This window comes from Lepidochelys kempii, chromosome 7 (assembly GCF_965140265.1).
Source record: "Lepidochelys kempii isolate rLepKem1 chromosome 7, rLepKem1.hap2, whole genome shotgun sequence".
NCBI lineage: Eukaryota > Metazoa > Chordata > Testudines > Cheloniidae > Lepidochelys > Lepidochelys kempii.
In genome coordinates, this window is record NC_133262.1 from 112,994,939 (window position 1) to 113,022,854 (window position 27,916).

Here is a 27,916-nt window from a genome sequence, read left to right on the forward strand (position 1 = left end):
ACAGCTGACATTAAAGGACCCTCCTTAAAGCGTTGCCGCAGCAGCACTTTAACATCACTGCCCCTTTTACCCCCCACGCTGGGCCACTTGGGGGGGGAGGGGTGCAAAAGGACCAGGAGGCCTGGCAATTTAAAGGGCCCGGGACTCTGGCCGCTGCCGCAGACAGTGTGGGCCGGGCAGCGCTGAAGGGCTGGCTGGGGGACTGTTACCCCCAGCCCCACCCCGTCCGCCTGAGGCCTTGCCCCTTCCATGAGCCTGGAGCCAGGCCCCCCGTACTGGTAAGACTTTTAAATTACTTTTATCCCTGTTTCTTTCTCTCCTAGCAGTACTCTTTGATGTCTGTATTTCCGAGTGGTCCAAGAAGTTTGTGCTTGCTGCTCCAACTTTTAGCACTCTGCACTACCTCCAAGCTGCTACTCAGTAAACAGCTATGCTGCTGCTCCATTCTGAATCTTCTAGGCTTGCTGCATATGTGTCCCCATGAGTGGGAGAGAATCTGCCAGCTGGAGAAAAACTATCACCCACCCCATCCAGTCCAGGCCATTGGGATCCAGACTGCCCTCCACTGACAGCACTCGTCCAATAATTCACCTCCATGCACCTCTAGATCTGCACCATTACAGAGGGCTACATGGTCCTGGATGGCTCCTCCTGTTACCATCTTCCTGCTATTACTTTGCTCCCTCCAGACTGAATGCCTACTTGCCTGCCAAGGGTACTGAGTTGTGGAAGTCAGAACATATCGACCACAAACTGCTGTCTCACTGTCCACAGGATTATGGGCTTTGCTGATTGGACCAAATGAAGCCACCCAGGGCCAGTGTCTGCTGCATGCACCCACAAATTCAGGAGAAAGTTATGACTGCCTGACACTGGGGGAAAAAAGGTCCACTGATGGGGCTTCTTCTGCCACTGAAGACTCATCTGATTGACTCCTGCTGAAATCACTGCCTCTACCATAAACTGAATGGGGTACCTTGCTAGTGTCCTTTCTTCTTGATGAAGTAGGAAACCATATGCTTTTTATTCTCAAAAGGAGGGAATGACCAGTCTATGAACTATTGGGATTTGGACCCACCAATCACACAGGGGGAAAGTTTTTCATGCCTCCTAGCCACCAATCTGCTACCTCATATGAGAACTCAATGCTTACTTTTCTCATGGAGTGAGACAAAACACAATTCCCAAGGAGTCATGAATTCACATTTACAAGCAATAAATGATGACGCAAAACCAAGACTGTTTGTTTTTCAAGCAGGTTGGGATTAGCCTTATTTTTACAATGATTGAATAGCTGCACTCTCATTGGATGAGAAAAAGGACTTCTCTTGTTCTTTCTCTAACAAAATACATCGGGGTCCTAAAAGTACCAGCTGAGGAATTCAGCTGATCTTTTTAAATAACCTGATTTCTGATTAACTCACGTTTTATAACTTTTTAGTCTTAATTTTACCAGTCTTTAATTTTCATCCTCGGACATCAGTTTAGTTTGACACAATAGTAATGTGTCTACTCATGTAAATACAGTGCAAAGAGGAATATATTTGTCTATTTATTGGCTCTTCTACAAATCCAACGAGTATTTCCTCTGTCAAAACTTATTTATACTATCTGCATCCATAAAATATGAAACAAGTTATCCATTGCTGATATTAATGGGCTATGATGACAGCTGAAATGATCTGTTCTTTCTTTCCTGTACCTAGTGAATCTTACTCAAATGTTTGTGCTTCTATAAAATAAGCGTGTTATAGTTAACAGTGTTCATTCATTATAATACTTACGAGAGCAGGTAGCAGTTTGCCATTCTAGGCACTGTCCATATGGAAAGGAGATTATATAGGCATTTGAGTCAACGCATCGTTTTGTACTGCTACACCACATACACTCCATGGCATTGCTCGTGCAGTTGGAACATGTTGTTCTCAGGGAACATGGTTTTTTGCAAGGTCTAGCATTTTGATTAGGACTAACTAGAAAAAAAGCAAAAAGAGTTTATTCATTTAACATAAGTTCAATCCCAATTGTTTTAGCATTATGTAATATTAAAGAGTGTTAAAATAAAAGTGATTGTCTCCTGGTTTATTTGTGAACAATTTCAGTCAGACTCACCGTACAGTATGCAAATACAAATGGCTTTTTACAAAAATTACCCTACTGTTTGTATAGTCACCTTAAGTCACATTATATCTTCAAAAGACTTCATCTAAAAGTGATTAAAGGAATTTTACTTATATACTGCTTTAGTAAGTTTAACATTAATTGTTCAATAACATCAATTTAGTTATGAGCACATGCATTATATAAAATATGACTGCAGGGCTACTGTAATAGGTATGTGTGATAGGGTGCTGAGTAAGGAGGGCTTAATCAGCCCCAATCAAGGGGAATGGATTAGGGCTGGTTGAAGAGCTCTGTGCCTGCCTGGCAATGAGAAATAGCTGCCAGCCTAATTAGCCTGAGACTATAAAGGTTGGCAGGAAGTCAGTCAGAGGACGATGGGGGAAGAGAAAGGCCAGGCACAGAGAGGGGTGGGGACCTCTAGTCTGCAGCTGGCCAGGCCTGCTTCTAGCGAAGTTTGGCTGTGAAAAACCTGTACATAGATAGTAAGGTGCTGGTAAATAAGTAAGCTATAAATAAAGAGCACTGGTGTTTGCATCAACATGAGATGTCCCTGACTGATTTGCAAGGGAAGCAGGGGTGGAAACCAGTGGCGCCCAGCTTACTTAAAGTGTAGCAATCTATGACCTTCTTGTTCTGTCGCTCTTGTTAGTAAAATAGTGAATAACCATAAACCACAGTTATTTACTTCACTAGTGATATATTTTTCCCTTCAACATTCTGCATCTTATCTGAGAGTGAGAGTTGCCAAATGAACATCTGCCCCCTGGTGTATATATTAGCACTCAGTACAAATTCAAAGAGAAAATAACAAGGGAAACATTATTTAATGTATAAGAGATTTTTACTGCAGACAGTATTTGTCTATCTTAGTCATGGTATGTGTAATCTCTGAAAAGTTATATTCTAAATAAAAATTACTTGTATGTTTTTCTGTTGCATTTTCTTTTGATTACAAATAAAGCTGTAACATGTGCATCAACACGAGCATAGTAATTCTTAACTAAGACCAGTACATAACAATATTGGTAGAGTAATATTTTTCTATTATAAAAGGGATTTTCACACCACTCCTGTAATAAATGTTGACTAACCCCACACAGCTATCATGTACTTTGTGTATTATTGATTATACAGATAAACAGCTTTATAGAAAATAAACTTAATCCTCAAGTCCTTTCTCAGCCCTTAATAAGGCAAAAACTCCCAATGTTTTGAGAGAGTAAAGACAAGTAAAAACTGAGTAAGGACTTCAGGCTTTGTCCCACTAGGCATAAATTTGAGCCACAGCTTGCTATAATCATAAACTATCTTTTACTGTGAAAATATTTTAAAAAATGTGATGGAACTTTAAAAGGGAATCCCAGAAGCCCTGAATTTTCTTGACCTCCACATCTGCTGAAACAGTTCAATAGCAAATAAAATTTGCATCAATAACAGATGGAGATTCTGATGCTAAACTTGGAAAATACTCTAACAGTTTGTCATCTGCATTCTTCAGTTATTTAACACGTCATTACACCGTGCCACATCTGTTTATTCTTTGATAGAGAGAAATATAACAGAGTACAATATCTATTACTACAAAACAGCAGCATGAGGAACAGAAACAATAGGAAACAGACTCAGTCAGCAGTAGCAACAAAATGCAAATTTACTGTGTAATTACACTGCTATTTGAAATACTGCAAGTTGTGCATAAGACAGCCAGAGGATTGTTGGAATGCATGTTTTATTTATGGAAGTTAACGACTTTGAGAATTTTGACACCAAAAACCTTCTTTATATATGAGTGCATAACAAAAAATTAAATACTATTAAATGCCTTTTATGTTAGTTTGCACACAAGGCTTTCTACTACATTAGCAAACTCAAAAGGAGGGGAAAAAAGACAACAGAAAGAAGATATATTAGGATCACTTTCATCTCTATAAACTTTGTTCATCCTGTAATCTTTAGGACAACCTGTAAATTTTAACCATTTGCACAAAATGAGAGCATTGTTCATATGAAAAATGCTGAATTATATTTACTTCCTTTCCAAAGGGATAAGTGATCTCCCTCTACAGCAGCAGTTCTCAAACTGTAGGTCGGGATCCCAAAGTGGATCGTGACCTCGTTTTAATGCGGTCACCAGGGCTGGCATTAAAATAGCTGGGGCCTGGAACCAAAGCCCAAGCCCCACTGCCCGGGCCAGGGCTGAAGCCCAAGCCCAAAGGCTTCAGCCCCAGGTGGCAGGGCCCTGGGTACAGGCCCCCTATCTGAGGCTGAAGCCCTTGGGCTTTGTCCCCTCCCCCCCCTCCCTGGCTCCGGCTTTGGTCCCTCCCTACCTAGGAACGTGAAGTAATTTTTGTTTTCAGAACGGGGTCACGGTGCAATGAAGTTTGAGAACCCCTGCTCTACAGAGTCTTATATGACCACACATTACACTGTCACCAATCTTCTTAGACAACCTGGGGACCTTTCCTCCTTTTCATGAAGGACAGGGCTAGGAGAAGGTTTTAATATTAACTATTAGGTAAGTGTTTGCAATGTTTTTCTGTATCCTCCAGAGACCTTTATAAGTTTTTTTTTTAACACAATGAACTAGTTTCTATGCAAATGTCTCTTTTAAACTAAATATTAACGTTTATGTACTAACAATATTACTACTTGTGGATGCTCTGCCTCTTAGCACATATACAGATCATTTCTTTTTGACAGCACTTTACAATTTTTATATAATTAATCCTCAGGTAGATATTATCATCTGCATTTGATAGATGGAGAAACAGATTCAAAGAAGGCAACTTAGTCAAGTGATTTGCCCAAGACCACCACCAGAGAGTTAGTGGGAGAGTCAGGGTTAGAATTTAGGAGGTCCTGTTTCCCAACTTGTGACTCAAACCATTGGGCCATTCTTCTCAGTGGTAGTAAATAAATTAATTCACTCACATTTTTGGACTTTTTTCTTCTAAAATAAAGAAAACCCTCTCCCGTCACAAGGAAATTTTGAATCTCAATAGAACTGTTAGCAACTTGGGATCTGTGACAAGCTTGTCTGCACACTGAAGTCCCAATCCTCAATTTTAAAACACGCGAGCAGTCCCACTGAAAACAACAGAACTACTGATGTGCTTCCTATTAAGAATCTGCATAAGCATCTGTATCGGGGTCTTAGAGATTAGACAGCACTGTGGTGTGATTTATTGCAAAAGCAAAATCATGAAGTACAGTATGTTTTCTCTCTCCATAGATTCTCAGAGAAAGAGAGAAAAAAATTCTTGGTCCCCTTATTGATTACAATTTCCTTCTTATATGTCTTTCAAACTAGACTCAGACCCCAATTCACAACAGTTCATCCTTCTGATAATGTAAGAGTGGTGTAGGTAATTCACCACAGCTAGACCAGTCTTGTTAGTTTGCAAACATTTGCTTACCCAAGGATGACTGTTAACCACTTGTCTCCTAACTTCTCAGCATGGGTTTATACACACTGTTAAAAGAGCCTCCAACTACCTTCTGCTTCCATAAGGGGAAGGGGTAACTGGGTCCTTTAAAAACTGCCCAGAGAAAAGATGAATAAAATAGCTGTTTTAAACTTCTGTGTTATTAATTTAAATGGAGAATCTGTGATTAATCAGCAAGATTCATATATGAAATATGCTTTAGCAGCATCAGCTTTGTTGAACACAAAAGGTGAACAGCAACTTTTATATACAAACCTCCAAGGTCAGGGTACTAATTTTGCCTTGGAACTCTCTGATGTAGCTACTGCTAATATGCAGACTATGCCAGGTGGGGTAACTCTCAAAGAAAAGCGTGTTGCTTTTGAGAACGTCATTTGCTTTCCATGATTAAAAGCTTCACTTGCTTTTAAACATTAAAAGCAAAACCTTCCCGCAGCTATTTACTAGAATTTTTCCCACATTCCTTCTGTACAACACAAAAATGCCAAACAGTCTGTTCAACCATTTTAACAGCAGCATTTTGGTATGGGAGGTTGCTCACCAACAGGTTTTTCACAGACAAGACCATCTGCCTTAGCGGTGCATGGATTCGCTTTCAGCCCTGCCACCTCTGCTCTTTCTAGATATGCACAGAATCCAGAGTCATTTGGTTCTCCAGGAAGCCACTGCAATGTCGTATTTGTGAAAGGAGACATGTCATCCCATCCCCAGTAGGAGATGTTGATCTTGCGCAAACCTACCCAAGGTGATATTTTCTATAAAGCAGAATGAAAGGGACATGAAACAATTAGTTAACAGTCAACTACAACAATGCTTTTTTTCTTTTTTTGGCCTAAGATCAATAGCTTCATACTGCATTCAGAGTGGAGCTAACAGTGATTTCCCCCACCATTTCTCATATTTGGTAACATTTAGTTATTGTCAATACAGTTTTCAACTCATTTGTTCGGTCTTTCTGAAAGCTGATGAAATCTATATGCTTCTGTTCTGTTAAAAATCTACATAATTCTGTCTGCTTAAAGTCAGCTCTATTGTGTGGTATCTGATCAACAATTAAAGACCTAATAAGGCATAAATAATAATAATAAATAAGGCATCAGAATAAAGTTTTCCCTCTTGCTACTGTGCTAGTCATTAACTGCCAGGGCCAAATGGATAACGTAAATACAGGCAAAGCAGTAGTGACACATAAAAACAAAGGCTCAATAGACAGAAAACATGGAGGCAAATATTCCTCTTTCAAACAGGACTATGTTGATGCAAACTAGGTACTCTTTTTTTGAGCTAGCAGTATCCACATGGGGCAGTCAGAGCACAATGCTTTGGTATGCTCCGCAGTTGATACCTTTGTACTCCATCCTGTGGCGCAGTGTAGACATAGCCTAAGTGATATACCCAGTGTTACCCAGAAAATCTTTGGGAGAGTTGAAAATGAAACCCCCATATCCTGAATCCCAATCTAGTGTTTTAACCACAAGTTCCTTTTTCCTCCTTCATCAAGTGCTCTGCTCAACTCATCATTATGCCGAAGAACAACCCTGCATCTCTCTCAGGGTTACTGTTCAAGATATGCAAGATTATTTGTATAAAACAGACACCTCTGGATTATTAATTAATTCTAAGTAAATTTTGTTTATTGCTTAAACAATACACTGTTCAAAGATTCACAAAAAAGTCTCATTGTTCCACAAAGCATTGCACTTTATTCATATCATTGTCTTAAAAATATCTGATTTAAATAGAATATATTCAGTAGTTCATTAATATTAATAGACAATAATAATGAATGGCTGAAAATGTGGCAAGCCTATTTTATGGGGAAGATATCCAACAAAACTCATTTAGATATCAGAAGATTTTTAGTATTAAATTAACTGTATGGGCTTTCAGTAGATGTCTTATTTACACTACATACAGAATAGCAGTATATGATTGGATACCAAACTTTTGGTCAATAAGAAATGTGAATTTGGCACATAAAAGATTTAAGAGTTGGTGCACAAATCTGGTTAGAACATCCTTCAGTTAAGAGTGAATATATATGCCTTCCCGTACAGCTGGCCACAATACATGATTAGGAAGGCCTTAATTCTCCACAATGTCCCAGCTATACTAAAATGTAGTTGAGAAGGACTCCCTGATTCAGAGCCACTCAGCGCCAGTCCAGGGTCTTCTTTCTGCTGCTGGCTTGGACAAAGACCTCCCCCACCTCTGAAGCAGCACAGAGAGGCATTTTCCTCTGGCCAACTCCAGCTACTTACACAGCACAAACGTGGTTGGAGAATTCATCCCTTAATAATTTAATAGATGTAAGCAGAGTTTTTTTTATTTTAAATATTTCTCATAGAAACAAAATTCAATATTGTCTCATCACAATAGTTCAACAAAATCAACTGCTTTATTGTAATGTATATCTGAGTGAGTCAAACATTAAATACATCAAAACTGATACTAACATTATAGTTAGACATAGCAGTGTCTCTTTGTTTAGTCATTTATAAACAGACCATTTATCCTCCGAAGTAATTTGTAACTTAAAGCCATTCAGAGGGAGGATTTATAACGGTATATTACATCCACAATACTGTACCTCAGTGAAAATCAACTGCATGCTAATTTCATTACTTAATACTTCCATTCCGCACAAAAGTTATTGCTGTTGAACAGAGGAAGCCTTTTCCAAAAATGTATAGGTCATCCCCATATTGACCAGAACCACCTAACAACTACCAACCTCGCCAAATTCATCATCAGAAGCAAGCTTTCCATAGACCAGGACACGTCAACTCAAAGTAGCACCAGACACTGACAGAACAACAAATGTGAAACTTGCATATATCTCCACTGCTATGATGATCAATATCCTCCCCACAAATACACTTTTCAATATCCATAAGTCCTACACATGCCTATTACAACATGTGGTGTACCTCATCTTGTGGCGTCAAATGCCCCAATGTGTAAAACCAGACAACCACTATGATCTTGAATGAACTCTCACAAAAACAAGATAAGAGACAAAAACACCCTATCACCCATGGATGAACACATTTCACAAAGCAATCACTCTGTATCTGACCTCTCAGTCCTCATCCTTAAATGAAACCTGCTCAAAACCTTCAAAAGATGAGCCTGGGAACTTAAATTCATAACTCTGCTGGATTGGACTTAACAGAGACACTGGTTTTATGGATGTCATAAATATAAAGGGAAGAGTAAACTCCTTTGAAATCCCTCCTGGCCAGGGGAAAGCTCCTCTCACCTGTAAAGGGTTAAGAAGCTAAAGGTAACCTCGCTGGCACCTGACCAAAATGACCAATGAGGAGACAAGATACTTTCAAAAGCTGGGAGGAGGGAGAGAAACAAAGGGTCTGTGTCTGTCTGTCTATATTCTGTCTTTGCCGGGGATAGACCAGGAATGGAGTCTTAGAACTTTTAGTAAGTAATCTAGCTAGGTACGTGTGAGATTATGATTTCTTTAAATGGCTGAGAAAAGAACTGTGCTGAATAGAATAACTATTTCTGTCTGTGTATCTTTTTTGTAACTTAAGGTTTTGCCTAGAGGGGTTCTCTATGTTTTGAATCTAATTACCCTGTAAGGTATCTACCATCCTGATTTTACAGGGGGGATTTCTTTATTTCTATTTACTTCTATTTTTATTAAAAGTCTTCTTGTAAGAAAACTGAATGCTTTTTCATTGTTCTCAGATCCAAGGGTTTGGGTCTGTGGTCACCTATGCAAATTGGTGAGGCTTTTTATCCAACATTTCCCAGGAAAGGGGGGGTGCAAGTGTTGGGAGGATTGTTCATTGTTCTTAAGATCCAAGGGTCTGGGTCTGTAGTCACCTAGGCAAATTGGTGAGGCTTTTTACCAAACCTTGTCCGGGAAGTGGGGTGCAAGGTTTTGGGAAGTATTTTGGGGGGAAAGACATGTCCAAACAGCTCTTCCCCAGTAACCAGTATTAGTTTGGTGGTGGTAGCGGCCAATCCAAGGACAAAGGGTGGAATATTTTGTACCTTGGGGAAGTTTTGACCTAAGCTGGTAAAGATAAGCTTAGGAGGTTTTTCATGCAGGTCCCCACATCTGTACCCTAGAGTTCAGAGTGGGGGAGGAACCTTGACAATGGATCATTACAACAATTTGGAACACACCCTACTGCCTGCTAACCATTGCACGCACACTTCAAGTGGTGTCCTACAGCATGTTAAACATAAGGGTTTTATATAATCTGTCCCATCATGTATTTAGTGAAACACTCTGGTTACTTTCTCCAGACTTGAGGAAGAGCTCTGTGGAGCTCAAAAACTTGTCCTTTCTACAATCAGAAGTTGATCCAAAAAAGATATTACCTCACCTACCTTAACTCTTATATCCTGGAACCAACACAGCTCAAACAATACTACAAACAACACAGATGGGAATAGCTGCACTGCAGAAAGGACAGGATTTGAATCCTGGAGATTTTGCCCCTACCATGTCCAAGGGGGTCCAGTGCTGGGGCACTTCCCAAACATGAAGGCTTCTTCCTACTTTTCTTTTTCTGCCAACAGGCTTCAAAATAGAATTTTAACTATACTAATTATATCTAGAACACGAACTACAACTAATAAATGCGTAAGAAAAGAATTGCTCAGTGCACAGAGATGCCTCAACCACAAGTAATAAGAAGGAACTGAAAGTGATCTTGACCACTCCATGGGACAGCATGCAGGGTGTGGGTGCAGCCCCAACAGACATTGCTATTCAAAAAGATTCCACCACCCTGGGGGTGCATACGCACCAGGAGTAGAGTGCATGTGGACAATCACTCGAAAAAACACTACTGTGCTTCACCAATGTAAGAGATTGCACTTGTAACAAAAGGGGTTATGAACGTTAATTTTTTTGGATTATTTCCTATTAATATCAAGCCAGATCAATCATGGATGAACCTGAAAAATGGGTAATAACCAAGATCAACTCCCGATTATCTGCGTGAAAATGGTAGTTTTCCTCTACTTATGGATAGACATCAATGGCATGAAATATAGGCCTGTCATTTAGTCTAGTGTTGACATCAGAGGCAGATATATCTGGATGCTATGCAGGAATTTGAAATGCTGTTATTTTAATTATGGAAACTTGAAAAGGTTTGAGACAAGATTTTCCTTCTGGTGCTCAGGCAAGATCAAAAAGGGTCAGGTAAGATCAAAAAGGATTTCCACTGAAATAAAATATTCTTATTAGAGGAAGTTGAATTAAGATTTTTTTGAAAAATTACGAGACTGTTTGCCTGAGCACCAGAAGGAAAATCTTGTCTCAAACCTTTTCAAGTTTCCATAATTAAAATAACATCATTTCAAATTCCTGCATAGCATCCAAATATTTCTGCCTCTGATGTCAACACTAGACTAAATGACAGGCCTATATTTCATACCATTGATGTCTATCCATAAGTAGAGGAAAACTACCATTTTCACGCAGATAATAAAAGCAGCTACTTACTCTGACAAAGTGTCTTGAACCTTTTCACCAGGACTCTCAATTGTATCTATAGAAAGACAGAGCACACGGCTCTCTGCAATTTTATGGTAGCATTATTTTAAACAATATGACCTGCCACTGTCACCACTGGACATTCATTTTATACATTTAAGACCAGAAAGGGTCACATTGTGTATTTTTCTCTATGTGCATGTATGTAATGTTACATATACACAAAGTCTCCAAACACAGATTAGTTTTGAGACCTCATAATATAGTTCTCCTTTACAGGCCGTTGGCATTATTTTAGTGATACGGTAAGTTTCTATCTCTAAGAATATTTTACACAACTTTTGCTTACGTTGGCAGGAGGGAGGGAAGAGTAAGTAAGTTTTATAATACTTTCTCAATTTCATTTTTAAATAGAAAAGTGTAGGGCAGGATTTTTTTTTAAAAGGCTTATGATATTGGGTGCCCACATTTTTGAATTCCGAACTTGAGACACTGAATTTTCAGAATCTGGGTGCATAGTTCAGGTGGTCCCATTTCAATGTGTTTCAGATTGCATTCTCAAGAATATTACTTTTGAAAATCTTGGCTGTAAATAACACACATATATTAACAGTAGTGGTGAATATTTATATTGTGGTAGCACCCAAAGGCCCCAGTAGGATTAGATGCTGTGCAAAAGAGAATCTCTGCTCCGTATCTTCAATCCCAAAGCATTTTACAAATAAGATATGCAGTGGGAACTCATCAGTTACTGCACAATGCACACCAAATTCCACATAATGCTTTAGGACAGGAAGTGAGGGAGAACATGATATCCAATTAAAACTGCAGATTGAATGTAGGATGGTATAATTTAATAACCACAGCTGAATTTCACCAAGACTCTACAATTAATGTTCCATGAGATATTTAGTGACTACATCTAGTCAGGTCCTCGTTGTATTAGTAGCAACAGTAATAACAACATTCATATTACGATAGAGTCCAAAGGCTGCATTTCTAGTACTCATCCAAAAACCACCATCTATAGGAAATGTGCGCTCCCTAAAAGCATGTGCTTACTCAAATAAAGTATTATATTTTCAGGTTTTTAGGACTCAAGTGAAAATTTTAGAAATTAATAGACAAAAGATGCAAAGATTATAAAAGTAAGTTTGTGACAAAAAAACACAGCACATGTTTCAATTTGATTTTTAGGAGAGCTTTAGGACCTTACAAAATACTCACTTACGTTGCTGGACACAACTTCATTAGAGCATTCCCTCAAGCCCCTACCACCACCCCACCTCTTCCCACCCCCACTCCAGCCAGAGCCCTCATCTCCCCCGCTACACCCCAACTCACTGCCCCAGCAAGCCCCTGCCTGCACCCCCAGTCAGAGCCCTCACTCTCTCCCACACCCCAAACCCCTGCCCAGAGCCCCCTCCCACATCCTGAACCCCTCATTTCTAGACCCATCCCGGAGCCCACACCCCCAGCCGGGGCCCTCACCCCTCACGCATCCCAGCCCTCTGCCCCAGCCTGGTGAAAAAGAGCAAGCGACAGAGGGAAGGGGGATGGAGTAAGCAGGGGCAGGGCCTCAGAGAAGGAGTGGAGAAGGGGCGGGCTTTGAGGAAGGGGTGGGGTGGGATGGAGCAAAGGTGTTCAGTTTTGTGCAATGAGAGAATTGGCAACCCTACCCCTACCTCACCTCTTCCCGCCCAGTTCCGCCCCATCTCTGCTCCTCCCCACTTTTCCCAGCACCTCCTACACATTGCAGAGCAACTGATCACGGCGGGTGAGAGGTGCTGGGAAGGAGGTGGAGACGTTGATTGGCAGAGCCACTGACGGGGGCGAGGGGACAGCTGGCTGCCAGTGGGTGACGTACAGCCCCGGAGCACCCATGGAGTTGTGCTATGACTGTACATCACTGAAATTACAGGAGATTTGGAGCCATTCTTTGCAACGTTTCTCCTTTCACCCACTTCTTTCTAGAGCCACATTTGCAAACTTACAGTTCCTCTTACCAAGCCACATTCAGCCAGTGTTTAAAAGATAATTGGCCACAGATTATCTAGTTTATTTAGTATAATCTTTTGCACAATTGATAATAGACTGCCAAAAAACTTTGTATGTTAGATATCCATGTTGATGGGAAGGTATAGGAGATGTAAGAATTATTAAACTCATAGATAAACTGCTGGAGATCTCTGTATCTTTCCAACAGAATACCAAATTATAGTGATAGGTTGCATACTAATGAATTCTCATGTAATTTGGGCCAAATTCTCAACTCAGCTACTGCCATAGCCTTATTCTACAAAGCAAAACTTAGCCTCATAAAAAGCCAACTATTTTAGGAATAAAATGATTATTTAGCCTTCAGTAACTGTGTTTCTTTGGATCCACAGTCTACAGGGATAGGATCTACATACATGTAGGTCTACATATATGTTGGACCAGGGTAGGATGTAGATCCTACATACAACTCACATGCATGAGATGAGAATCTTTTCTAGTAGGAATGACCACCAGGGCAGAGCATTTGTCCTGCACTTCCTTTGTTTTTCTGGGTGAGGGCACAGGGGAAGGAGCAGCCTCCCACAGTCCCCTCACAATTTGAGTCTGTGTATCCTGAGGAGTCTGGAAAACAGGGATGGATTTTGGGTCATGGAATCCACATTGACTACGACATCTCTGACAGATATTTCAACAACATGCAGTGTATTTGGGGACTACTGTTATTAACTTTATGAATGTTAACTGTATGTTTGAGCCAATCCTTGGAAGCATGAAAACTTATACGGAGATTAGTCAGACAATATGAGCCCACAGAATATGAGCCCACAGATCTTTATATCAATATGTGTTATATGTATTCATGTGTTCCTAGCTCACTTGGTAGATTCCCTGAGGAATCTAGACTCACTATGGGGTGATTAATGCAACCGAAGGCTGGTTATACAGATACCTATCCTTTGAGGCTTCACTCCCTGGCAAAAGGGGAGTGACTGGTTCTGTGTGTTTCAGAAGGCCTGGGAACATGGGCTTTGGTGGTATAAAAGCAGAGTTAAAACTGACTCAACAAATTTTGATCCAACAAATAGACATGACTGTTTATCCAAAGGGGAGGGAGTGAACCCTACTGAAGGGTTGGAAAGACTTTGACCTGACAGACCCCACTATGGAAGATGGGCAACTTTTGGTACACTGCATATGCATTTATATCTTTTTATTGTTTTATATGGTTTTGCTGCATGCTTTTGTCCTTAAATAAATGTATTCTGCTTTGAAAGAGCTGATTGGTTACGTGTAACCGCTGGCATACACTGTTCATAGCTCTTGGAGAGGCCAAAAATACAAGTACTGGACTTTAGTTATATCTGCGGGGAAAAACACAGTGCAAGGGGGCTGTAAGCTTAAATCCCTGGTCAAAAAGGATGCAATCTCTTCCCAGAAAGGAGACAGATAAAGGCCTGAGAGGGCTTTCCATAAGCAGATCAAGAGGGGGTCAAAAGCGTAATTATCCCCAAACTCTGACAACCTCAAAGAACCAGCTACTCTAGAGTAAGTAATCATTCTTTCTTCTTCAAGTATGTGTCAGTGCATATCCTACTGTAGATATCTGGAAAGTGGTATCTTCTCAGGATGGTGGGAATGAAGAGTATCAGCTCCTCTTGATTAGGCAGGAACAAGTATGGGAGTCTGTTTGGTGGTTGCATGGACATCTGTAACAGGTCTGTCAGCCAGAATGGCCTTGGCAAGTAGAGAGCTATGGGATGAGTGTGACGTGGTCTCATTTGGCTTTGGCCATCACACTGGAGATTAGCAGAATTGGTGTGATGATGTTTAGGCGGCCTCAATTCCACCACAGGAGGAATGCATCTGGCAACGATCCCAGGTTCGTGTGCCCTCTGGAATAGAAATTCAGACACTTGGCATTGTCCTTGATGGCCAAAAGGTCTTTCAGTGGTTTTTCCATACTGATGGAATATTGACTTAATGATGGATTTCTGCAGTGACCACTTGAGGCCAGCAACAGGCTTTCTGTTCAGGAAGTCTGCCAGATCGTTGCTGACGTGCAGTGCTACTGGTTTTATGCCATGCAGGAGAAATGATTTCCACAGCTTGATTGTTGCTCTACAGAGGGGGACAAGTGGGTGTCCCATGCTTGTTTATGTAGTGGATGGCCAGCATATTGTCTGTTAGCAGCTATGCTACTGGGTGTTTCAGGACAGGGGGAATGCCACATATAGCAGTCTAATGGCTCCAATTCTAAGACAGTTATACATAGTCCAATGTCTTCTGGGGACCAGGTCCCTTGTATCTGCAGATGGTCCAGATGAACTCTCCACTCTGTCCCCAATATGTCTGTCACCAGTGCCATGATCAGTGATGGAGTCAAGAATGGTATTCACTTCTGGATATTGTTGGGGTAGAACCAGCAGTTCAACATGAAGCGGACCCAAAGCAGAATAAGGATCCTCCTGCTCAAGTATTTCTCTGGAGAGCAAACTGACTTGAGCTAAAGTTGTAATGGCCACAGGTGAAGTCTAGAACATAAGAATTCCCATCCTGATTCAGACCAATGATCTCAGCTCAGTATCCTGTCTTCCGACAGTGGCCAATGTAGGATGCTTCAGAGGGAATGAACAGAACAGGCAATCGCTCAACGATCCATCCCCTATTGTCCACTCCCAGTTTCTGGCAAACAGAGGCTAGGGACACTCACAGCATTGGTTAGCAACCCTGATGGCTAATAGCCATCAATGGTCCTAGTCTCCATTAACTTATCTAGTTCTTTTTTGAACTCTGTTATAGTTTTGGCCTTCACAACATCCCCTGGCAAGGAGTTCCACAGGCTGACTGGGCATCATGTGAAGTAGTACTTCCTTTTGTTAGTTTTAAACCTGCTGCCTATTAATTCCATTGTATGACCCCTGGTTCTTGTGTTATGTGAAGGAGTAAACAACACTTCCTTATGAGCTGTTCCATACCCCTAATAATTTTTGTTGCCCTACTTTGTACCTTTTTCCAATTCTAATATATCTTTTTTGAAGCAACCAGATCTGCACACAGTATTCAAGGTATGGGCATACCATGGATTTATATAGAGGTATTATGATATTTTCAATCTTCTTATCTATCCCTTTCCTAATAGTATTAATTTTGTAAAACGTTTACCAGACCATCAAGGGAATGAACGAAAGCCATAATATGGGAAAAAAACAGGTCAAAGAATATTTAGATAAGTTAGATGTATTCAAGTTGGCAAGGCCTAATGAAATTCACCATAGAGTACTTAAGGAATTGGCTGAAGCAATCTCAGAACCATTAGCAATTATCTTTGAGAACTCATGGAGGATGGGTGAGGTCCCAGAGGACTTGAGAAGGACAAATATAATACCTATTGTTAAAAAGGGGGACCCAAGGATTTTAGACCACTCAGCCTAACTTCCATACCCCAGAAGATATTTGAACAAATTATAGTATTAAACAATCAGTTTGTAAGCACCTAGAGGACAATAGGGTGATAAATAGTAGCCAACATGGATTTGTTAAGAACAAATCATGCCAAACCAACCTCATTTCCTTCTTTAACACAGTTGCTGGCCTAGTGGGCATGGAAAAGTGGTAGACATGATATATCTTGATTTTTATTAAGGCTTTTGACACAGTGCCAAGTGACATTTTTATAAGCAAACTAGGGAATGTGGTCTAGATGAAATTGCTTTAAGGCGGATGCACAACTTGTTGAAAGACCATACTCAAGTTATCAGTGGTTCTCTATCTAACTGTGGGGTCATAACAAGTGGGGTTCTGCAAGAGACTGTCCTGGGTCTGGTACTTTTCAATATTTTCATTAACTTCTTGGATCTTAAAATGGAGAGTATGTTTATAAAATGTTCAGATGACACCAAGCTGGGAGAATTTAATTGCAAGAATTTAAGAAATCAGGATTAGAATTCAAAAGTATTCCTATAAGGTACAATTTTAACTAGAGAATTTATTTAACCTAAGGAAAATGTGCAAGAAAAGGACGTAAAATGAAGCATGTTGTTCTTCAGAATTTCTCAAATCTTTGTTTATGTCTAATATGACATAATGGTCATGGCATTTACTGCATATCAACAAGGAAATAATAATTTGAAATTAATTCTTGCTGTTCTGAGGAAAAATTCCAGTATTTAATGAGCTTACAACTTTTGAATATTTGTATGAATTGATGATTATTGTTTTCCACTTCCTCTAATTTGCAGAGTAACCAATATCTTCTCTTCTAAAACTTTTTTATTTTGTTAGCCCAATAAACCTCAGCATATAAACAAAAATTCAGAGATCATTTTGTCCGAGGTATAGCAAACTGCTCCCTAATAACCTGATTTACTATATTTACTTGAAACATCATCTTGACAAATTTTATTTGACACCAAAACACATGAAATATGTAGGCCGCTTTTAAGGGGGTTTTTTGTTTGCTTGATTTAAAGAATACATACATAGTTGTCCCCTATCTTCATTACACACAAATGCCTTTATTTGTTTGGCTCCCTTCCTTCTTTAGCTCAACAGGATTTTTATTTATTTTTTTTTTTAAAGGTGGAAACTTACTAGCAGCTGTTGCTCCTTTTTAGACCTAGGATCTTGGAGGAACCATTATGATGGCTCTTTTAAGCTCTAGCAGTGGAATCTTGAAGGGATTAGAGAGACGGAAGCTGTGTCCGCTCTCTGAAGGAATTCGCAAATTTCGTGTTATGCAGAAATGGTGCTGAAATTACTGCAGAGCTATGGGCCTTGAATATTGCAAAGCAAGCCATAAAATTCTATATTTTTATACATCATAAAGAATTTACAAGTGGCACCTATTACAATAGATGCTGATTTTTTTTCAATTGTCTATGCTATAAATGAATGATTGCTAAAGTTTTTTTCCTCTTAATACAAAAATATCAGGTGAAGTAGATCCATATTCTTACTTTCAGATGTGACTCTGCTGCATCCATTAATTCTAAAAACTTTTGTTTCACGTGAAAGAAATATTTCTAAAGCCTTTAAAAGTCAAACTCAAGCACAGATATTTCAGATTAAGGGATGCTTCTCACCTTACAGCTGCTCTGCCTACATCTGTGAACTCTGCAACAGTGCATATAATAAAGAGAAGTCATCTAAAATGAAATCTCACCCCCTAAATCATCCTGATTGGAGTAAAAGAAAAAGACAGACAAAAGAAAAATCAAGCAAAATTTCAGAGGTTTTGTGACAGTTGATACACATTTAGAGTCACTTACACAGAATAAATAGAACTGGACAGGCAGATAGGAATGAAAGAGAAATTATTTTTTAAAAAAACCTAACTGTGGCACAGCATAAATCACTGTATTATTGCATTAGAAGTTTCTGATATGTAAATGATCATTTAACCCCAGATATCCCTTTAAAGTTAATGCATTTGTCTATCTTTGTTATATGCCACATGTGGATTATCTCAAATGTATATAACTGCAATCGCTCAGGACATAATTCATTTAAATAAAGATAACCTTGGTAGGATGTCACCTTGCAGAAGTTTTAGTTTTCAAATCTAGCAAAAGTATGGCATTCCAAAGAAATAAAACATCCATTTCTCATCTGCACTACAAGCCAGTTAGCAAACTGTCAAATCAACAGTCTGTCACAGGCAGTTTTCTTAGATTGTATATCGTTGCATGCAGTGTTGTTGTAGCTGTGCTGGTTCCAGGATAGAGAGACAAGGTGGGTGAGATAATATCTTTTATTGGATCAACTTCTGTTGGTGAGAGAGGTCACCTGAAGAAGAGCCCCGTGGAAGCTCAAAGGCTCCCCAACAGAAGTTGGTCCAATAAAAGATATTACCTCAGGTCTGGTCTACACTACAGACCTATATCAGTATTACTACATTGCTCAAAATGTGAAAAATCCACATGCCATAGCAATGCAGTTGCACGGACTTTATCCCCCGTGTAGATAGCACTATGTTAGCAGGAGAGCTACTGCCTCTCGGGGCAGTGGAATAACGATGCCGACAAGAGAGAGCTCTCACATCAGCGTAGAGCGTCTTCGTGCACTGATACAGTGGTCTAAGTATAGACATGCCCTCACTCAACTTGTCTTAGATTTTAGGTACTTCTATGTGCTATTTTCATAGCAAACAAGAAAAAAGTCAAGTAAATAATTCAAGGAGTCATTTCTAATGGACCTGTTCTTGATTTTGTAACTGTGGTTTTCTGCAAATTTAACATTATTGCTTGTCAAAAAAGTGGTAAGATATAATATGTCTCAAGGCTGCAGTGGGTACAAATCAAGAGACATGTTTTAAACATAGGGAATGCATTACTTTCCTTAGTAAATAAGAGAAAAGCACAGGTGTATCTTAAGGGAAAATAAATCAGCTTACACTGTCCACTTCCTATATTTTGCTGAAAAATAAAACTAGCAACTTTACTGATATTTGCATATATTTTTCAAGAACATAGTATAAAATGATACTTTAATTCATAATATATATATATGACATTAAACTCTTGCATTCAGAACTAATACAACACAAACATTTGCAAAGGGCAAGATTACATTGCCATTTCCTTGGTAGGAATCTTAATTCATTTGCAGCATAATGACTTTGCAAATGAGCTACTAGCTTGATATAAATTTTAATTATTATTCATAATTGTCTTTTTTCACCCTGTCTATAAAACAAACTACTATAAAGCTCATTTTGTTTTGCAGCCAAGTACATATATTATGGTATAAAACCCACAGGCTATGTATAAAAATTTAAATCTTTCATTTGTTTAGAAGAAATTATTTATCTGTATGGAATCTCAATATTGTTCTAATGTTATAATTTTTAAAAAATACTTTGGGTTTTTTTTAAACATATATTCCAGGAAGATAAAAACAAGACTGTTTCCACACTGGCTCAGACCAATGGTGCATCTAGCCCAGTATCCTGTCTTTTGACAGGGACCAGTGCCAGATGCTTCTGAGGGAGTGATCAGAACACGGCATTTTATCAAGTGATCCACCCTCATGGTCCAGGCCCAGCTTCTAGCAGTCAGAGGTTTAGGAACACCGACAGCATTCACTTGCAGTCCCTGACCAGCTTGACTAATAGCCATTGATGGACCTATCTTCCAGGAATTTATTTAATTCTTTTTTTTAATCCAGTAAAAGTTCTGACCTTCACAACATCCTCTGAAAATGAATTCCACAGGTTGACAGCGAATTGTGTGAAGAAGTAACTCCTTATGCTTGTTTTAAATCTGCTGTCCATTAATTTCATTGGTGACCCCTGGTTCTTGTGTTATGTGAAGGAGTAAATAACATTTCCTTATTCACTTTCTCCACACCAGTCAAGATGTTATAGACCTCTATAATATCACCTCTTAGTCATCTCTTTTCCAAGCTGAAAAGTCCCAGTCTTTTTAATCTCTCTTTATACTCCTAATCATTTTTGTTGTCCTTCTCTGCACTTTTTCCAATCCTAATATATCTATTTTGAGACAGAGTGACCAGAACTGAATGCAGTATTCAAAGCGTAGGCATACCATGGATTTATATACTGGAATTATGATATTTTTGTCTTCTTATTTATCCCTAATAGTTCCTAGGATTGTTAGCTTTTTTGACTGCTGCTGCACATTGAGCAGATGTTTTCAGAGAACTATCCACAATGACTTCAAGATCTTTCTTGAGTGATTTTGTATGTATAGTTGGGATTAATATTTTGCAATATACATTACTTTGTACTTATCAACATTGAATTTAATCTGCCATTTTGTTACCCAGTCAACCAGTTTTGTGAGATCCCTTTGTAATTCTTCAGTCAGCTTTGGGACTTAACTATCTTGAGTAATTTTGCATTGTCTGCAAACTTTGCCACCTCACTGTTTACCCATTATTCCAGATCATTTATGAATATGCTGAACAGCACTGGTTCTACTAGAGATTCTTGGGGGACCCACTTTTTCTCTCCACTGTGAAAACTGACCATTTATTCCCACTCTGGTTTCCTATCTTGTAACCAGTTACTTATCCATGAGAGGACCTTCTCTCTTATCCCATGACTGCATACTTTACTCAAGAGCCTTTGATGAGAAACCTTGTCAAAGGCTTTCTGAAAGTCCAATTCACTACAACCATTGGATCACTCTTGTCCACGTTCCTTGATCCCCCTCAAAAAATGTTAATAGATTGGAGAGGCATGATTTAAGTTTACAAAGGCCATGCTGACTCTTCCCCAACATACCGTGTTTATTTATATTACTGATAATTATATTCTTTACTATAGCTTCAACCAATTTGCCTGGTATTGAAGTCGACTTACCAGCCTGTAATTGGCAGGATTGCTTCCGGGGCCTTTTTGAAAAATTGGTGTCACATTAGCTATCCCGCAGTCATCTGATACAGAGTGATGGGTTACATACCACAGTTGTTAGTTCTGCCAGTTCCTTCAGAACTCTTGGGTGAATACCACCTGGTCCTGGTGACTTCTTATTGTTTATCAATTTGTTCCAAAACCACCTCTATTGATGCTTCAATCTAGGACAGTTCCTCAGATCTGTCCCCTAAAAAGAATGGCTCAGATATGGGATTCTCCCTCACACGCTCAGCTTGTATGAAGACCGATTCAAAGAATTCCTTCAGCTTCTCTGCAGCAGCCTTGTCTTCCTTGAGATATACTTTAGCACCTCAATCATCCACAGGCCACACTGATTATTTGGCAGGCTTCCTGCTTCTGATGTAGTTAGTTAGTAGTTAAAATGTTATTAGTTTTTCTAGCTTTTGCTAGTTAATTTTCAAATTCTTTTTTGATCTCACTAATTATACTTTTACACTTGACTCACCAGAATTTATGCCCGTTTCTATCTTCCTCAGTAGGATTTGACATCTAATTTTTAAGAGATGATGTTTTGTCTCTAATCTCCTCTTTAACTCTATTGTTTAGCCATGTGGAATTTTTTGGTCCTCTTACTGTTTTTATTTTATTTGGGGTATACATAGAACTTGAGCTTCTATTATGGTGTTTTAAAAAATGTTCCATCCACCTTGCAGGCATTTAACTCTTGTGACCGTTCATTTTAATTTCTGTTTAACTAGCCTCTTCGTTTTTGTGTCATTCCTATTTCTTCTACTGTGCTGGATTTCTCTGGTGTTTTCCCCCTACAAGGATCTTAAATTTAATTACATTATAGTCCCTTTTACTGAGCAGGTCAGCTATATTCACCTCTTGGGTCAGATCCTGGGTGCCACTTATGACTAAATCAAGAATTGCCTCTCCCCTTGTGGGTTTCAAGACTAGCTGCTCCAAGAAGAAGTCATTAATGGTGTCTAGAAATTTTATCTCTGCATCTTGTCTGGAAGTAACATGTTCCCAGTCAATATGAGGATAATTGGCATCCCCAGTTATTACTGGGTTTTCTGTTTTTGTAGCCTTTCTAATCTCCCCGACTATTTTACAATCACTGTCACCATCCTGGTAAGGTGGTTCACAGTATATTCCTGTTATACGCTTATTATTCAAGCATGGAATTTCTATCCATAGAGATTCTATGGTACTGTTTGATTCATTTAAGATTTTTACTTTATTTGGCTCTCTGCTTCTTTTCACATATAATGGCACTCTCTTATCAGCGTGACATACTCTGTCATATATATTTTGTACCTTCTTATTACTGTGTCCCATTGATTATCATTGTTCCACCAAGTTTCTGTGATGCCGATTATATCAATATCCTCATTTCATATCTGGCACTCCAGTTCAACTATCTTAGTATTTAGACTTCTTGCATTTATATACAAGGACTTTTAAAAGTTATCAATATTTAGTTCTCTGCCTTAATGTGATATAACTGAATACAAGAAAGGCCATACTGGGTCAGACCTACAGTCCATCTACCCCAGTATCTTGTCTTCCAACAGTGGCCAATTCCAGAGGGAACGAACAGAACAAGAAATCATCACGTGATCCATCCCGTCACCCATTCCCATAGGGCTCTTTTTCATTTGACTGTTTCTTTTCAGGTCCTACCTGTATTTCATCAGCTTCTATCCTCTCCTCTTTACTAGGATATAGCGTATTCCCTTTAATAAATACTCCCTTAAGGGATGTGTCTGTCTGAACTGTGTGCTCCTCCGCACCTGTTGGATTTCCCCCCAGCCCTTAGTTTAAAAACTCCTCTATAACCTTTTTAATTTTACATGCCAGGAAGCTAGTTCCTTTTTGGTTTAAGTGGATCCCATCCTTCCTGTACAGGCTCCTCCATTCCCAATAGTTCCCCAGTTCCTAATAAACCTAAAATCCTCCTCTCAACACCATCATCTCACCTATGCATAGAAACCCTGCAGTTCTGCCTGTCAAACTGGCCCTGCATGTGGAACTGGAAGCATTTCAGAGAATGTTACCATGAAGGTCTTGGACTTTAATTTCTGTTCTAGCAGCCTAAATCTGGCCTCCATGACCTCTCTCCTACCTTTCCCTAGGTCACTAGTATCTACATGTACCATGATCACTGGCTCCTCCCAAGCACTGCACATAAGCCTAGCTAGATGTCTCAAGTGGACTGAAACCTTCACACTCGGCAGGCAATTCACTGTGAGGGTCTCCTGATCATCAAAAACCCAACTATCTATATTTCTAATAATTGAATCCCCAACTATTATTACCCATCTCTTCCTAATAACTGGAATTCCCTCCCCTAGAGTGGTATGCTCAGTGCAAGAGGATATCATAACATCATCTGGAAGGAGGGTCCCAGCAATGGGATCATTTCCCTCTGCTCCAGCCTGATGTTCTCCTTCCCAAAGGCTTTCATCCTCCTCAACACCACAGAGGGTGTCAAGACTGGGGATAGGACTGCTCTGTTATGCTCCAGAAAGGCTCGTCTATGTAACTCTCTGTCTCATTTAGCTCCTCCAATACAGCCACTCTGGTCTCAAGAGTCCATACTCTGACTCTGAGGGCCCTGAGTTTCTTGCACCGAATGCACACATTTGTCACCTGCTGTTGAACTTCTGCCTGCATTTTTTTTTTGATCTTGCAGGGTTTTTGTTTGTTGGTTCTTTGTGTTCATTTTTATTTTCCTTTGTGGGGTTGTTGGTTGGTCTAAGTTTAGAGAACGTTCATTAGGTGCATCTGACTCTCATGCTCCTTCTTTAAAGTCTTACACAAAACTCCCCCTTTTGCTGCTCCTGCTCACGAGCTCCACTGGTCCCTTACACACTGGCTTTTTAAAACCCCTGTTCTCCCCAAGTTAGCCATCCATGATATAGGTGGGCCTTCGAACAAAACAATCAACTGTTAGACTGAACAGCTAAAATCCACAGCTGACCACACACAAAATGGTAACTCATTCCCACACCTAACTGCATTGTACAGCAATTAACAAAACACCCTTTCCTCCTTCATCCCATTTCCTGCCCCAGGTGGCCACAAAGAAAAGAGACTTTGCAGCATGTATAAACCACAACAGATCGGCATGGGCCCTCTTCCCACAAAATCATCTGCTGGCAGCTCCCTCTCTTATAAATCTAATGAGCTCCAGCTCAGGAACCTTTGCAAATCACAACTTCAGCAATTTGGAGAGAGAGGAAAAGGTGTAGCCTGGAAATTTAGGGTTTAAAGGTCAAAATAAACCAGCACTTAGAAGTCAAGTTACCTGAACTGTATACTTCTGTATTTCATCCAGAACAAACTCCACTTCTTTTGAGGTTGTCAATGAGGCAAGATTCCCACTCAAATTGTAGCAGTATAGTTTGGCATTGTCATAGCTTTCACGACTAGAATTTATGCGGAGGCAGGCATCGCCAATGTGACTCCATCCTTCCCCACACAAATGAGCTAGTACAGAAATCGCATTAAGATACAAATTTATAAGTTGTTAAAAAAAAAGCATACAAACGCACACCTAGAGGGTTTAATTTTGTTTTTTTTTCAAGTCACAGTCCAGTATATACCATTACTCAGTTTCATCATAATGTATAAATGTATTATTAAACAACCTAGAAAATCAAGTTTTATATTACTTTGAATGTCAATGTAGTAAAAGTGCCAATTAACAAGAAAAAAACATATACAGTGTTGCAGTAAGTTATATTCTGAGTTATAGTCTAATAGCATCACTAGTATAACCTTTCTGATATTTATAAAGACTTAAATGTAAATAAGCATTCAAGGCTATACTATGCAAATAATATATACAGGTTTGACGTTTTGGTGCCATGGCAATAGTTGTCTCAGAAAAATGAGTAGATTAGAGTTTATCTAAATCTTTTTTTAGAAATATGAAGACATTTATTAGAACCAAAAGATCACAAAGGTGCATCTTCTTTCTTTTGTCCCTTTTATAATTTTAAAATAATAATCACCCTATAACAGCATGGTGGCTAGTCACACAATACTAACTGTCAGTAAAACAAATTTCTGATATTTTAAAATTTTAGGGAAAGATATGTTTTTAATCTTATTAGTATATGTTTAGCACTAGTCACATGCACATTGTTAAAAGATAAGTAACTAATTGATAGCAGTTAATGTATTCTATTAAACTAGCATCTTCAAAGATCATTTACATGCACTTTATGATTGTCTAAAACTTATTATTTAAAAATTATTCACTGAGCAATTTCCGCAAATAATTTGTTCGGTAGATTGTTTAGAAGCAGTTTAGAAAGTCAAGGTTTTTTGTTAGCTTTGATTAGACACACAAATAACACAAATAACATTTGTATTGTTTATATTCCCTGACTGGACGTGCATGGTGTATCGAATCTATTTTACAGTAAGAATATTTGGGTTTTAGAAAGTCAAAATTTACTTTCTGGGAATGTTCTATATTAGCATCTTAAAATGAACTGTTATCATGAACATTCCTGCCAGTGAACGCAGTCACTAGATTATCCTTGAAAAGGAGATCTTAAAGGAGAGTGAGCACATACAAAACAAAGTCATTTTTTTCTAGTTGAATAAATATTCATGGAAATTAATTTGGGATATTCATCCAGCTCTCAAAATAATTAAAAAGTAGATTTCAAATTTCAGAGCTTTTACCTGGTAAAGCCTGGCATTCTTGCTGACGCTGATCCCACTGGCAGTTCAGGTTTAGTGAGCAACTTTTACAGCTGGTCAATTTATTACAGATCTGTTCATTTCTCACATGACATTTGGTGTAGTTTTTGACGGACTATAAAAAACAAAACAGACAGAGAGTATACCTTTTATTAAACTGCTCATAGATCAGAAATCAGGAGTAAAGTGCACAAGGCTCCCACCAATCCAGTTATTTGTGGGTTAGACAGGCAAATGAACCCATGATTCTAAAAAAGTGGGAAAGGATTCTGGTGTGACTGACTGGAGAAGAAAAAAAAATAAAGGACCTCATATGGCAATGAAAAAATAAGAGCTAAGAGAAAAGAAAGCACAAAATGTAAAAAAGAAACATTTGTCAAGAATTCCAGTAATTTCATCTTGGATTTTTAAAAAAACTACTTGTATTTAAGATATGAAGTATAAAATTTAAAGAACCTGAAGACTACCATTTTGGCAGGAACAAAAGAACAGATCAGGAACAAAAGAATTCCCTCTGCACTTCAGTGAATGAGCAACAAGTAAACTCTGTTTGAAGGCAATTTTTAGCTAAGATGCTCTGATGACTGAAGTATTGCTCTCTAAATAAGGCATTTATCTTTTTCTTGTTTGGGGCTTTTAGACCAAGATGCAAGTATTGATACCTTATTTAATAAATCACATAGACAAGTGTCATTAACATACACTTAAGACGGTCTCAATTAATTTCATGTCAACACAACCAATAAAAATTAAGGAATTCACAACTTAAGGCAACATTATAATCATCAAAAAACCCTAACACACACAAACTGCTCAAGTCCACAACAAATTCCTTTTCAAGTCCAACACAACTGGTCACAATGTGCACATATGCAATTCTTTGGATTCAGATTCAAAAGACACAACATAAACTCCAACCTAATCTAAACTAAGGTATATTCCCCACGAACAAAGGCATACTAGTAAACCCAGGCTTAGGTGTTGGAAGTGGTGATGTTCAGCTCGTAGTGACAATACGCATCAGAAGGACAAATTTCAAGCATTTAAAAATTTCTGAAATAACGCAAGAGGAGAAGAAAAGCAGGAGGTGACAGTGTAAGTGAAGAGAACAGGAAGGAAAAGAGGGAAGATTTCCAATTCTTTAACCCCTCCCTTTTTTTTTCTTTACTGTATAATGACAAAAAGTATACATTAGCTGTAGATCAGAAAGGCCCAATTCAAGCATGAATCCACACAATTCAAACTGACAGAGTTCAATTTTTCACTATGATCTGGACTTTGCCAAATAAATCTCGCTCCCAATTCACTGTTATATTAACATGGTCTGCAGTTAGACTGCACTGGTGGTATGATCCTACAGTGATAGCCCAGAAAGACCTTCCAGTTTCATCTAAGGGCATGTCTATATGAGGAGAATTCAGGAAAATTAAGGTGAATTAACTAAAAGTGTTTAATATCCATAAACTAAAATACATTAAACACTGTGTAGGTGGTCTCATTCAGCAGTAAAGTGGTCATAGTTAACCATAGTTTAGGGAAGAATAAGCTATAGCAAACTAAGGCCAGTTTAATCCTGAATGACAACATCCACACAGGAGTTTAATGCACTTCAATTTATGCAAATAACTTCATACCTTCAGCTGATTTGCGTTAACCTTCCAAATTGTCACCATGTGGACATGGCCTACAATAAAATGATGAGGCTACTCAAGTATTCCTTGATACTTCTCTTTTCTTATGATATGAAAGACTGTACTCAAAAAATGCAATCACTGAGGTTATCTAAATGGAAATACTTTGTCATTT

General features: G+C 38.9%; 1 protein-coding gene across 11 annotated transcripts in view; it reads right to left on the reverse strand.

Annotated features, from left to right (window-relative positions):
- ATRNL1 (attractin like 1) overlaps positions 1-27,916 on the reverse strand; it is a 1,081,427-nt gene that overhangs the window by 741,400 nt on the left and 312,111 nt on the right. For 10 of the 11 annotated variants that reach the window (XM_073354269.1, XM_073354264.1, XM_073354268.1 and 7 more), the window contains exons 15-18: positions 26,093-26,225; positions 24,702-24,883; positions 6,112-6,325; positions 1,785-1,973 (exon numbers count right to left, since the gene is read on the reverse strand). In XM_073354269.1, coding sequence (XP_073210370.1) covers positions 1,785-1,973; positions 6,112-6,325; positions 24,702-24,883; positions 26,093-26,225 — 718 coding nt within the window. The remainder of the gene's footprint in view (positions 1-1,784; positions 1,974-6,111; positions 6,326-24,701; positions 24,884-26,092; positions 26,226-27,916) is intronic. The other variant, XM_073354267.1, reaches the window with a different exon arrangement.